A 14,960-nucleotide genomic window follows, 5' to 3' on the forward strand; every position below is an offset into this window, starting at 1 on the left:
TAGCAGTGTGGCGGACTAAGCTCCAATCTTTCTTCTATATGGAGAAAGAGATCCATGCTCAAAAGTGGGATGTAACAGGCTGAATCGTGAGGTCTAAAAATTTTTTTTTGTATTTACTATGAATAAAAGTTCTTTGTACTGTGTGGCTACGGTACTAAAGAATATAGCCACCCCCTCTCTTCCCGTGGGTGTCGTAAGAGACGACTAAGATAACACAATTCCGCTACCACCTTGGAACTTAAAAAGCCGACCGGTGGCGGGATAACCATCCAACTGCTGGCTTTGAAATACACAGGCCGAAGACGGGCAGCAGCGTCTTCGGTGCGACAAAGCCAGCCCTGCGGTCACCAACCCGCCTGCCCAGCGTGGTGACTATGGGCAAAACACATGAGTTCACGTTATTTTTGGCGTAAACTTGTGGAGGCCTATGTCCAGCAGTGGACTTTATAGGCTGTAATGATGAAAAGTTCTTTTGCCGGCGGCGCACTCGCTCTATTATCTAAACAAAAGAACTAATAACATTGTTTCCACGAAGCTCTTGTTAGGTAATCCGAATTCTTATCCTTTTAGTCTGCAAAATTTTATGCCAGTGTTATGTGCTATACTTTTATATTATATGGGGTAGTGATAAAAAATGTTCAGTGTGATATCGATATTCAGAATAAATACTTTAATATAAGGGATTGATATTTATAATATTTTGATAAACATTTTTTGCGCTCAACATAAAGAAAACAAAATACTATACAAAACTTAATAACATATCGCTTTAACACTTTTTTATAACTTATTAAATATAAATTTATAACACGGCCTATTTTATCGTTCATTTTGTTCATCCATCTCTAAAAATATAATAACAACGTATTTGCCTTATAAAAAGACATTGAAATGACATATTAAAAAATATTAATTATCTGTACACTCGATATCATATACATAAATTCATATTTGTTTTTAGTAAAATAAATAGTAAATGAAGTTTTATAAATGTCTGTAGGCTCATGTGTTTGAAAGTGTATGATAAATACGGAAAAATGGTGAATTACGTATTGACAGGGTTTGTTTACTAATTAGGATACTTCTAAAAAAATGGAATATAGTTCAGTGTAGGTATTTATACAAATTGAATTATTTTTGATTTTCGTATGATGATTAAGTTATTAATTTAATATTTGTATTTTTTGCTGTGTGGCTACGGCACTAAAGAATTTAGTCACCCCCTCTCTTCCCGTGGGTGTCGTAAGAGGCGACTAAGGGATAACAAGGTTCCACAACCACCCCGGAACTTAAGAAGTTGGCTTCTCGCCCGCCCGCCTGCCCAGCGTGATGACTATGGGCAAAACACATGAGTTCACGTTATTTTTGGCTTAAACTTGTGGGGGTCTATGTCCAGCAGTGGACTGTATAGGCTGTAATGACTGTATTTTTTGTACAGTGTCATAATCAGGTCAACCACAACTCACCTATCATATCCAAGGGCAGCAGTGGAGTGTCCAATGACAGAACAGCGTCAACCACCATCTTGGAGAAGAGATCCTTCTGCTGATGGATCAGTTTTGAGGACATGGCCGTCGCTGCACACTTGCGGAGGAGTTCCCTGGAATATCATGATATTTGTAGCTATTTCAAGGAGTTTAAAGTATAATTGTAGGTAAAAATTGTGTCTCAGACAATTTTTATCCACATCGCTTTCGGTAATTGGATCCGATTGTTCTAATCATTGATGTAATTTTCGTAATTTATAAGGGGGGTCAGGAAACACAATACACGAGCACCAGCAGCTAGTGCTGTGACCACTGCGTCAATGCGTTGTCTAAAGTCATGTGTACAACTCTTTGCTGCCTTATTTTTGTTTGATATGAACCTTCCACAAAGTATTCAAATCAAACCAATTGTTTGTGACTTTTGAATGTGTCAGTTAGACATAAATAACTTTGCCAATGTCATGCGAGATGAAGAAGACTCACCTACAAAGTATTAGAAAAACTTAGGGGAATTGATCCGGCCTTATAACCTATATTTTTAGACTCTATATTACACGTTACAGTCAAAAAACATTCAAAATCAAAAACAGCTTTATTCAAATAGGCCCTAAGAGCACTTTTGAATCGTCATTTACAAATTAAAACTTTAAAAATAAATTATTATTTTTGTAGAAGTGAAGGTACCACCGATTCGGAATCCGGCAAGAAACTCCGCAGTAACTCTTTTGAAAAATAATATATAAACTGTGTTTTAGTACAAAATTAGTAACATGTTGCATGAGATACAGCGTCACTAAGTCCACACATCTTTATCAACTATGTAATCCTGCACCGAGTAATAAGCTTTATCTATTAATTTTTACTTTTTTATGTTGAGACAATTCCAAAATTGTTTGTGGGATTTTATTGTACATGCGAATACCATAACCCAGAAAGGAGAAATAATATAACAGAATAAACCATCACCTTTGCTCTTCCGGAGATTTGCTCTCAATCTTAACGGCGAGCTCCTTAACCCTATCGACCGCCAACTTGCCCGCTGTCCTGACAGCCCGGACAATGATCCTGGGGTGCACTCCTGAAATATATCATCATGTTAGGACGTGTCATGTGGTCGTGGGTTTACATTTATAGATAATATGGCCTCATGTCTACTATCATAGCCAACACGGTTGTGTTCAGTGATTGTATCCATTGTTTTAATCATTGGTAAATTTTTACTTTCTGTTCATAAAGGCGACAGTCAGTATATGTATTATGTTCTTGTGGGGCTCCTCGCTGGACTGGAGTGAATGTATAGGCATCAAAATAATATACAACTTTATTCAAATAGGTTTCAAAAGCACTTTCGAATTGTGATTTTACAAATTAAAATTTCAATGTGATTATTATTTTTAAAAGTGAAGCTACCACCTATTCGGAACATAGATTCCATCCATCAGTTCCAGTCGTTATCATAGATATTAGATGGCCATTGTTGATCATAGTGGGTAAATTATCCGCCAAATCAGTGAGCCTCCCAGTGGCTCAAATCATTAAAAATTAAAAAAAAAATGATGTCTTTGCTCCATTATCCCACATGTATGACAACAGAATAACACTATCATAAACATATACCCGAAATATACAGTTTTAAAAAATAAACATTACTTGCCTTCCTCAACAAATGGCTTTAACCTCTTCAAAAGTTCACCAGCAAGGATTACCACGGACGTGGTGCCATCTCCGACCTGAGAAATAAAAACAGTGTTAATACGTTTATATTTTACATTGTATTATTTTTAGTAGATTATATATCATAGTAGGTTATGTCCACAAAAGTATTCGGTAATTGGATCCGTTGTTTTTAATCATTTTTATTTTAATAATCTTCCACGTTAAGCTTTGCATGATTTTGTCTATTCCATTTTTTCCATTACAATATTAGTTCAAGGTCTTGAAAAAATTTTTAAAATCGTTTTGAGTTCATCACACTCCAAATCAATCGACTCATTATTACAGCCTATACAGTCCACTGCTGGACATAGGCCTCCACAAGTTTACGCCAAAAATAACGTGAACTCATGTGTTTTGCCCATAGTCACCACGCTGGGCAGGCGGGTTGGTGACCGACTCAATTGACTGCAACTTACATCTACGACACGGTGCCTTTAATTTAACCGTTGCAACCTTAATTGTCGGGTAGTAGTGTACCTTCTTTAATACTAATATATAACTTTGTTTGTATGTAGGGGGTAATCTTCGCAAATACTGATCCGATCATGAAAATTCTTTCACTAACATAAAGCTACACTATTTAGGAGTGATATAGGCTATATTTTATTGTGATTGAACAAAAAATTCTCGTGAAAAATAATAGTATATGTAAATCAAGTCGGAGAAATACGAGCGAGATGAAAACTTTACTATAATATTTGCATCCCAAAAATAATTAACACCCAACGAAGTGGGCACGGGTCGACTAGTTGTTAATATATGACATCCAAAAATGTAGTCCACAATTTTTTTAACAAGTACAGTGGAACTAGTTTTTCCTGCCACGTTGGCAAAGAGCACTGGCTAAAAGTACACGTACAATATAATTGTATTAGTTACCTCAGCATCCTGTGACTTAGCGATGTCGACCAATGTTTTAGCAGCTGGGTGAACAATGTCCAAAAGCTACAAAAACAAATAAAAATGTTAGGATTTCTTGTGTATATTATAATAGATATTACTTGCTAGTTTATATTTTAGTATTTGTTAACCGATTTCATAAAAGAAGGACGATCTTTTTATGTATGTTCGGGGATAACTTCGTTGTTTATGTAACCGATTTTGATCATTTTTTTTTTTTGTTGGAAAGGAGATATTCCAAGGGTGGTACCATGATAAGGAAACCATGATCTGATGATAGGATCCCTGGAAACCCTCGAAAATCGTAGTGACGACTAGTGCCTTTGTTAATTTTTTTCGTCAACTTACGTTGTATTACTTGTCGATGTAATTGAAGTCGGTTTTTTTCGTTTACTAGCAATAAATGGAACATAACATAGTTTGAATGCCGTATTATTTGGCTGTGATCTGTAAGATCGAGGTACTTCCCCAGTCCAGCTGCTCCAGATTTCTAGAAGGATATATCCTACTGTACCCAACTTCAGTTAAACAGTATCAATGAATAATATATATGGATTAGAATGGGATGACATAATTTAATGCATACTACACAGATTTTTCTAAGGCTTTCGATAAAATATCTCATTCGATTCTTCTTGATAAATTGAAATACATCGGTGTGCACGGTGACCTTCTGCGTTGGATTGAGTCGTACCTTGCTAATCGTAGTCAAGCAGTTACTATAAAAGGATTTACTTCATCTTTTATTCCAGTGCCATCCGGGGTACCTCAAGGATCCCATCTCGGGCCTTTATTATTCAACATATATATAAATGACATTACTTCAGCTTTTAAGTGCTCCAATTTCTTATTATACGCGGATGACAGTAAAATTTTCAAAATTATTAAAGACAACAATGACTGTATAGACCTTCAGAATGACCTAGTTCGGTTTAGTAATTATTGTTCAGTGAACTCTTTGTTTATAAATTTGAAAAAATGCAATGTAATAACTTTTAGTAGGAAGCGTTTTTGTATAAATTATTGCTATAAACTGAATGGCGAAGTGATATCGAGGGTTGATGTGGTAAGAGATCTTGGAGTTATTATTGACTCCAAATTACTCTTTGATGAGCACGTCGATTATGTAGCTAGCAAAGCCTATCGTATGTGGGATTTGTGCTCAGGATATCCAAGGAGTTCAAGCATGCTTCCACCCACACACTTTTGTATAATGCATTTGTTAGACCTATTCTAGAGTATGCTTCTACTGTTTGGAGTCCTCAGTACGGGTGTCATATTTATAAAATCGACCGTATACACAACAGGTACCTAAAGACTATAACAGCAATCTCTTCGGAAAATTTGAACGTTCTGATACAACCTATGTCGGCCGTTGACCGGCGTGTTCAGCGGGATCAAGTTCTGTTGTATAATATTGTGAACCAAGTAATTGACTCGTCATATTTGGTTTCAAAATTATATTTTAAGTGTCCACGTTTAAATTCTAGACATAAAATTACATTTGACATCCCAGCTACAAGAATAAAATTTTATAAAAACGCGTTTATTAACAGAAGTTGTGCCCAGTACAATAATTTGTTTATAAATATTGACATTTTTCATCTCTCTCTCAATCAATTTAAATTGCATGTGATGAATGCTTTGATTTAATGTATCTTTGACAGATGTTATGATATTCGTGATGTTCTTCTTAATTTGATTTTATTTTTTGATTTTAATTTAATTATGATTTTAATTGTAGCTTGATACTTAATTATTTGATTTGTGATTTTTTTAAACTGTTTTTTTTTTTAATTTATTTGTTCCATAATGCCCGTAATGATTTTTGAATTTCTTTATTGATTACTTTTTTTTCTCTCAATGATTGTTAATCAATTTATAGTAATGTTTTTAGTATTATTATTAAGTTTTTTGATATTGAACTATTGTTGTGAAGCATCTCTTCTGAACTTTGTCATATGTTCTTTTTTAATATCGGAAACTATTTTTGGTTAAGTGATACTATTGTGTTGTGTTTTCCTGTATATTTATGTAATACCGTTTGTTTCCAAAATAAAGTAAAAAATAAAAAAATAAAAAATACTCGCATCCATATAAAACAACAACAGGTCTAAAATTAAAACAAAAACCATACCTTCATAATAGTAGCACCATCGTTTGATATAACTGCCTTCCCATTGTGATCCACAATCAACTTGTCCATACCCCGCGGACCGAGCGTGGTACGCACCTAACCGGGGCAAATGTAAATAAATATATTAAATACACGACTTATTCTATATAGTACGAATGCTTTCATAATACCATTCGATTATAATCACATCGTCAGAAATTGGAACGAATATAATCATATTAATGAAACATTATTGGTGCCAAATGCCAGAGTATGCTTAGCCTTTCAACTGTAAGATTTTGACTTAAATGTATCTTCTAAAACATGGATGCAGGTTTTGAGGACATCTATAATAAATAGATATATGAATACCTTTAACAGTCACGCAGTTGTCTGTTCTTAGGGTTGGCAACTTAATACTTGTGTTATTGGTAACAGCGGAATCATTGATTATAGGGTAATGAGAGTGCAGATGCTTATAGTTCAGATTAGGGTTGACAGATGGCCGGGAAATCTGGAATTGCCCCGGAATTACGTGACTTGTCCCGTGTCCAGGAATTATAGTTGTTTGTCCCGGATTTCGAATACTACTAGTTTTCTAGCGATTTGCAAAAATATTATCAATTTTGGCGACCGAACTCGTGATCCTCGAACTGTCCCGGAAATTTCATCCTTGAATCTGGCAACCCTAGTATAGATGCTTATGCTAAGCTAAATATGCTAGTAGGGATAGAGGCGAGCATTATGCCTTAATCCAGGTTGGAATTCCCGCTAAACCATGATTTTTTAATCACAGGAAAGCAATCAAAACCGTCTGCTCAACAATTTTCCGCATGTGACTTGGACATTGTTGTTCTCCTGTATTTTTAGCAAATATTAGATTCTGAGCCAGTTCTATCTGTGAGTGTGGTTTGGATGAAGGCACATTGGATAACATTTTCATCTCTTGCCCAAAAAACTGGTCATTATTCGACTATCTCCCGGATCCCCTCCATCTATTCCCCGACCTATCGATTTTACATCTATTCCATCGCATGTAAATACCTTTACATTTAGTATTTTAACTAACAATTTTAAATTGTGAAGCTTTTTCAAACACACTAACATTTGTTATGTGTTTGTTTTTATTCAATGTAACAAATCTACAACATTTGTTACATTGGATAGTTGATAACACATAGGTTTCTACAGGCAGAGAGGTAAAATAACAATAGACATGGGGAGGGAGTTTCTGTCCAGTAAATGTGAAGACTACAGACTGTGTCTGAAACAGGATAATTTTGTTCATTAATGGATTTCCGACTCAGTCTCCGGGCCTTGACAACTCCACCATAACCAGAGGGCACTTGTAAATTAGTTACTAATTCTGCCATGGACCATTCGACTGGTACCTCACGGATGATGCCCATGCGAGATACGCTGTAACTGGGAATAGAGGCAATGTAACCATAGCTAGAAAGAACTGTTAGATCTGAAAAGGAATTGGCCTGCTGTGAACGTTTAAATATAATCGATAAGCGATTACGCCAAATTCGCTTTATCATTTTTACCATCGATCACAATATTCGTTATTTTATTTTTGTGTAAGAACTGTCCGAATTGAATAGGACGCAGGATGGCTTCACTACTGAGATTTGTTTCCGATTAGGCAACATGTACAACAAAAGGGGCACTATCTTCGGCCGAGTATAGGCTCTTTTCCATTTTGAAATTCCAGCGTAACATAATTCAATTGATTTCAATTAATTCATTGATAATGGATGGTGTTGGATGAAGATTATTAGTGGGTCTTTTAGATTGGGTTGAATTAGGTTGAATAGGAATATTATTTGGGCGAGGTGGCGAATGCTAGCGCCACCCCATCTCGCGCCACCCCATCTCGCCCCACCCAGGCGGACGACTGCTCACGCGTGGTGGTTTTTTAGTCAGTAGGAGTCTGACATACCCATCTGGGGTATTCATGATGGATTTTCTCCACAAAGAAAAAAAACACTATTATTTCTCTTTCTATTATTAATTTCGTCTATTTCGATGTTTGGGAAAAATTAGAGGAATCTCCACCAGAGTCAGGGGGTTCGGAATCCATCATAATTTCCTTAAATGTACTTACGCTTACAATATACATGACAAAAACAAACAAATCGACGGTGAAGTGCGAATATCTTCTATCTAACATTTTAAGTGAAAATGAGTTTTGTATGCCACTGGATTTAAAGTTCAATTTTGCATGTACTGGCAAAACTCCTAAGTAATTGGATTAAAAATAACGTGTTAAAATGATTATTGTAATACCTCCTAAATTATCACGAAAAAGACGCAAATAATTGCTGCTAACTAATTCTAACTTACTCTTAGAAATATCTCCTAAGTTAATTATGTATAGTTTTTTGTGCGAATACCTCCTAACTTTATTGAAACATTTTCTAACTTGATGAAAGCACTATTTTGAATAAGACTGGAGTGAATGAGGCGGCCTACGCGTGAAAGAGACAGGACATGTGTTTCGTTTGGTGCGCACTGCGCGTTGCGTCGCGTCGTTCAGTCGTTCTGTAGCTCAGTTACCGGCAAGTAGTTTGACATACGACAATTTTGTGACCTTTACGATTTAAAAATAAATTTTGTGTTTGGTTAATTAACATTTTAAAGTAATATTCAGCTGCAGCTGTTTGGATAAGCTAGATTCTTAGCAAAACTGGTAAGAAAACTTATATAATTTTGATTAACTTTGGTATAACCATATTTGGTATAACTTTGATATCCAACTAAAGTGAAGATAGAAGATTTTTCCATCAATTTTTGTTTTTTAATGCAACTATTTTCTCCTATCTTAATTATTGAGATTGAGATAGGAGGTATTTCTGTTTTTAATTTAAATTTTTACCTATACTTTTATAAAATAGAAGTTATTGATACATTACAAGTAGTACATCTTTTATTGTATTTCAGAATAATGTCAGGATGGGCAAAACGTATTCAAAGATTAAGAGCAGATCAGATGTTCAACATGCTGAATGTAGATGTTACTGGTACAAAACGTGAGTAGTTAAATTTCTTTAGGTACACATAATAATATTTAATTGATATTATGCGCAAGTTTACAGTAAGTAATAGGTACATACCTATCTGGAATGCTTGTTTAATTTATTTTTAATTTTAAGGTAAAGCTCCCGACAGTGATGACGAAAAGGAAAATAGGGAAAATGAAAATCGTCACCTTGAAGAAGAGGATGATGAATTTCAAAGCTCATTGATTGCGAAACATAAAAAAAATGAGTCGATAAAATCATTTGTTGTCGCAGTAGATAATGAATCTCCTGATTTACAAAGCAATCGTCACGGAATTGTAGATTTAAAAGATAAACAAAAATATCTTCCCTCTGACTGTAGAATTGCGCATTCCGAGACTTTTAATTTGAGTGCCAAGTTGTCTAAAGTAAAGTCTCTGTCACTTTCTGACTTGACACAAGACAATGAATTCTATCATAAATTACAAATGCACAAGTCCGACTCATGCATTAATTCTACAGATCTTACTTACTTTCATAACAACTTTTTTCATACTCTGATACTGTTCAGTGCAGACCTAAAAGATGCCTATGAAAATCAACAATATTTTGCAGATTTTAAAGCAACAACATTTACTAATGACTCAAACATTTTTTTATCCAAGGTTGATCGTCCTAAATCACTCTCAATGTCTGATTTAACAAAGGATATTCCATTATTAGGTTATAATCGCCGTTGCAAATCAATGACAGAGTCTATCTCTCTTGTAGTTTCACATAGTTCCTTTGAAAATGAGTGGTCAGTTAGAGAATCTGTTTCTAAATACGTACCCCCAAGTGATGATTCTTTTACTGATAAAGATAGCCAAGAAATATTCTACGGAGATCTTGATGAAGGCAGAAAACGACGCAAAAACGCTAAACCTAGTGAATGGGCTAAAAATAAAGCGAAGGAAAAGAGGATGAAAGGAGAAGAGTATTTAGGATACCGAAGACCTCGTGGAGAATCAGTAAAACATGATGATATCAGATCTGCAAGAGAACTAGGGGCAGCGTGTAATTCCGATTTTTGTAGGAAAAGTAAACTAAGGGGTTGCTTTCAATTCACTGAAGACACTCGAAAACAAATTCATAGTCATTACAGCCTATACAGTCCACTGCTGGACATAGGCCTCCACAAGTTCGCGCCAAAAATGCGTGAACTCATGTGTGTTGCCCATAGTCACCACGCTGGGCAGGCGGGTTGGTGACCGCAGGGCTGGCTTTGTCGCACCGACGACGCTGCTGCCCGTCTTCGGCCTGTGTATTTCAAAGCCAGCAGTTGGATGGTCATCCCGCCATCGGTCGGCTTCTTAAGTTCCAAGGTGGTTGTGGAACCTTGTTATCCCTTAGTCGCCTCTTACGACACCCACGGGAAGAGAGGGGGTGGCTAAATTCTTTAGTGCCCCCTTAGTACTTTAGTTAGTTAGTAGTAGTTAGTTAAATTCATAGTAATTTCTGGAAAAAGTTAAACTGGGATCAGCGAAAAATCTTTGTCACCAACTTAGTGACTCGATCTACTACGAATCGTAAAACCGTAAAGAATGAATCAAGACGAACAGGGACATTACAATATTTTTTACCACTCACTGTAACCGGAGATGAAAAGGTCCAAGTTTGTAGGGATGTGTTCTTAAATACCTTGTCTCTAGGAGCATTTACTGTCCAGAGTTGGGTTAAGAAAGCAGAATTTGGGATGAGCGCTCACCAGGAATTATTAAATTCTTCTCGAACTTTAACGCTGAGTAAAGAGGTGAAAGCAAAGATGCGGAGCTTAGATGATTTTTTCAATAAACTTCCGAAATTGCCCTCACATTATGCACGTAAAGATACAAATAAGTTATTTCTTGAACCAATTTACAGAAACCTCACCTGTCTGTTCAAAGTCTATCAGGAATATTGTGCTTCTGAGAACATGCCTTCAGTAAGCAGATGTACTTTTGAAAAACAATTCCACGATAAAAACCTTTCTTTAATGACATTAAAAAAAGACATGTGTGACGTGTGTTCGTCTTACATAGCAGGAAATATGGACGAAGCAGACTATCAAGTACACGTTATAAAGAAAAACCGGGCACGAGAAGAAAAATCCATTGATAAACAGAAAGCCGCAAATAAGGAATGTGTTCTTCTTACAATGGATTTAGAAGCTGTGAAGGTATGCCCGTATCTGACAGCAAGCTCACTCTACTTTAAAACAAAACTAACGTGTCATAATTTCACAGTCTATAATGTCACTACTCACCATTGCACTTGCTATTGGTTCAATGAAACAGCAGCTGATATGACCTCCAATACATTTGCGTCATTTTTGATTGACTACATAGAGCGACATTGCTTGCTGCTGAAACTGCCCATAATAATATTTTCAGATGGTTGCACATACCAAAACAGAAATGTGACATTGGCAAATGCTTTACTGAGATTAAGCAAATTGCATGGAATTACTATAATCCAAAAGTTTTTAGGGCCCGGCCAGTGACAGATGGAGTGTGACTCCGTGCATAGCGCTGTTGAAAGAAAACTCAAAAACAGAGAAATACATTTACCGAGTGAATATTGTACTATCACAAAAGAGGCATGTAAAAGAAATCCATACGAGGTGTTGGAAATTGATTACGACTTTGTCAAAAACTATGCTGATCCCAAGCATTGGGTTTACAAGAGCATCAGGCCTGGGCGTAAAGCGGGTGACCCGCAAGTAGTTGACATTCGAGCAATTAAATACGCACCAGATTCTCCCATACAAGTTAAATTAGACTTTAATAATGACTGGATTGACTTGACTCAGAGGCCAAAAGTTCAATATGAGGAACCAAACCAACAGCTTCATTCCGATCGATTACCAATAACATCTACTAAATACGAACATTTACAACAACTTAAATTAGTCATACCTAAAGATTGTCACTTATTTTACGATAATATACCAAAAAATACATGAATATTCTGAGTAATTTACAGTAAATGATTGCTTAATACCCAATTCGTAGTTCCTTTTTTTTTTGTCCATCTTTTCTTAATTTCTAAATGTTTAATCTTGTGTTCCTATAATTGCATAGTTTATTTGATAGACTGTGTACAGCTGGTAGACTGTTTTTGATTTTTGAGAACGAGTAGGTAATAGTTGTTTATTCTTTATACTTTTATTTCTAAATGATTAATATTGTGTTGCTACATTTGATAAGGGTATTTTTTTAGGTAGCTAATTTAAAAAATTTACAATTTTTGAGTCTTTTTTTTTTCTAAATTTTTTACCTGGTATTACTATACACGGTGATTTTATAACCGTTTTGGAAACGAAATATTTTACTTTGGAATCATCTATAGTACATATAAAAATGGATAAATCAATTGTAATGTTGACTAAAAAAAAGTTTCAATTTTAATATTCATTTTTATTCGATCGACTTGGAAAGTAGTAAGGCACTGATCATTCACTCATTATTTTATATGAATGAAACACGTCCGTGCGCGTTTCGGTTGATAAAAGTATACCTATAGGCGCGAGCTAGCGAGTACTTACGTAGATAGACTCGTTTGTCCTTCATACTTTACACGGGCTTAGGACCGTCAGAAATACCTATTTTATTTACTTCTTTTCGATTATTAACCACGATTGTTCTTTTCACAACAAATCAATTTATAAACGGACTGTAGGTATAAACTTCAGGCGTATTTAAAAAATTAGAGTTTTCTACAGAATAATTAACTTACATACCTATTAACAGTTTATTTACACTATTTACACTTCTCTGTATCGAAGCAACTGCTCAAAATGGAGTCCGCTGCGTTCAATACACAAACGTACGCGTTTAATACAATTTTCTTTTAATTTTCTTAATGTGTCTTGATCACTTTTCACTTTATCAAAAGCGTCCACTATCGCAATGCGTAAATCATCACAGCTTTCATATTGACTGACGTGTATAACTTTTTATTTCCGATCACAAGAAAAATCCAGGGGCGTTAAGTCAGGACTTCCAGGTGGCCAAGACACAGGCCCTCCTCGACCTATCCACCTATCACTAAACTCACTGTCCAGGTACATCGTCTACTAACTCAGATATTACTCTCCTTAACATCTCTAAGTACGAATTGCCGGTTTGATGACCTTCAATAAAAATAGGCCCTATTAGTTGGTCGTTAATAATACCGGCCTACACGTTCACACTGAAACAAACCTGGTGATGGTTTTCTCGTATCAAGTGGGAGTTAATTAGAGCCCAGTAATGCTCATTGTGCACATTGTATAGTCCCACTCGAGTAAACAGTGACTCGTCCGTCCAGAGTATGTTGTCGTTTGTATTATTTAACAGTGTCGTTTGTATTATTTAACCGGAAAGAATCGCCTTTTGCCAGTGGTTACTGGCAAAAGGCGATTCTTTCCGGTGCGTTGTTTATTACGTGAGCCTTACGAAAATGATACGGGTGTAATCCTTGTGTACGTAATATCTTCCATACGAAGTTTTGGCTAACATCGAATTCTCTTGCTGCCATCCTTGTCCTCCGCCAGGGATCGCGCTCGAAGTACTCAAGAACATCTTCAAACTCCGGCGAATAATAATTTAAACGTCCTTGACCTTGTGTACGCATGAACCGTTATGGTATTACTGACTAGGCTTGTCGAAAAAATATCGATACATCGATATATCGATATTATTTTTTCAATGTATCGATATTTTTGAGCGATATTTAATTTTTCGATGTATCGAGGTATCGATATAAAATTACAAGTATCGAAAAGGTATAAAAATCGATATTTCTTATAATTAAAAAATCCTAAAAAAGAATACTTTTTTTATACTAACATTTTTTAACAAATTACATTTTTTTTTTGTCTTTGGTCGACTCGATTTACTGCGTTTTAATTTGGTACTTAAGTTGGCTTTTAAGTTGGCAACTCTGTCTGTCAATGTCATTTCAGTGTCAGTGTCAGTGTCTGTGCTTCAACTAACCGTTTGTTATCCGTATTATAACCTCAACGCGAGCATATTTCTGCCTCTGCCTGCATTTGAGTTGATTATAGTTCTCAAACAATCTAACTAATTAAATCAATAATTAATTCACGTATGTGAACAAAATAATTCGAACATTCCAGTCATGTCTTTGTCTAGTGTTGTATGGAACTTTTTCAAAAAAATAGACAGACAAAACGTTTCATGTAATGTGTGTGGGAAAATATATAAAAGCAGTGGCAATACGACGAATTTATCTACACATCTTAAAAATAAGCATCACCATGCGTTTTTGCAACTTAAAAATAAAAACTCAAGGTCAAGTGAAGTGAATATTACACCAAGAACAAGAACTAGTTCACCTGTTTCGTCTACTAATTCAACTATTACCAATACTAATAAACCTGCTGAGATAGAAAATAACTTCATGGAATTGTCTGAAATTGCGATTTACGATGATACTGGTGTAAGTATTTTATTTGTGCAAGATCAAACGTAGCTTTAGAATCTAAATATCAATTGTTCATAACCAATAACCAGTCAACTAATGATGTGTAATTACTAAAAGTATCGATATCGATAAATTTAAATTTTGGTGTTTTCACTTAACCTTAATACTATTTATGACGACAAGTGTAATGAAATATATACAAAATATTCAATAATTTTTTTCAGATTGAATCCTCCAAAGATGGTCAGAGTAAAGACTTGTGGAAACAGACTACACTCATAGATATGT

The 14,960-nt window shown here is 35.4% G+C and overlaps 1 protein-coding gene and 1 long non-coding RNA gene across 2 annotated transcripts in view; one reads left to right on the forward strand and one right to left on the reverse strand.

Moving 5' to 3' along the window:
• Positions 1-14,960, reverse strand: part of LOC123667105 (T-complex protein 1 subunit eta) — a 33,922-nt gene that overhangs the window by 8,048 nt on the left and 10,914 nt on the right. Inside the window, exons 3-7 of the mRNA XM_045601088.1 lie at positions 6,241-6,336; positions 4,083-4,148; positions 3,142-3,217; positions 2,454-2,565; positions 1,467-1,600 (exon numbers count right to left, since the gene is read on the reverse strand). Coding sequence (XP_045457044.1) covers positions 1,467-1,600; positions 2,454-2,565; positions 3,142-3,217; positions 4,083-4,148; positions 6,241-6,336 — 484 coding nt within the window. The remainder of the gene's footprint in view (positions 1-1,466; positions 1,601-2,453; positions 2,566-3,141; positions 3,218-4,082; positions 4,149-6,240; positions 6,337-14,960) is intronic.
• On the forward strand, positions 8,550-9,472 carry LOC123667106. Its single transcript, XR_006745390.1, has 3 exons — positions 8,550-8,914; positions 9,166-9,254; positions 9,378-9,472. It is a non-coding gene; the product is annotated as an uncharacterized LOC123667106 (long non-coding RNA).

This window comes from Melitaea cinxia, chromosome 27 (genome assembly GCF_905220565.1).
Source record: "Melitaea cinxia chromosome 27, ilMelCinx1.1, whole genome shotgun sequence".
NCBI classification, from domain to species: domain Eukaryota; kingdom Metazoa; phylum Arthropoda; class Insecta; order Lepidoptera; family Nymphalidae; genus Melitaea; species Melitaea cinxia.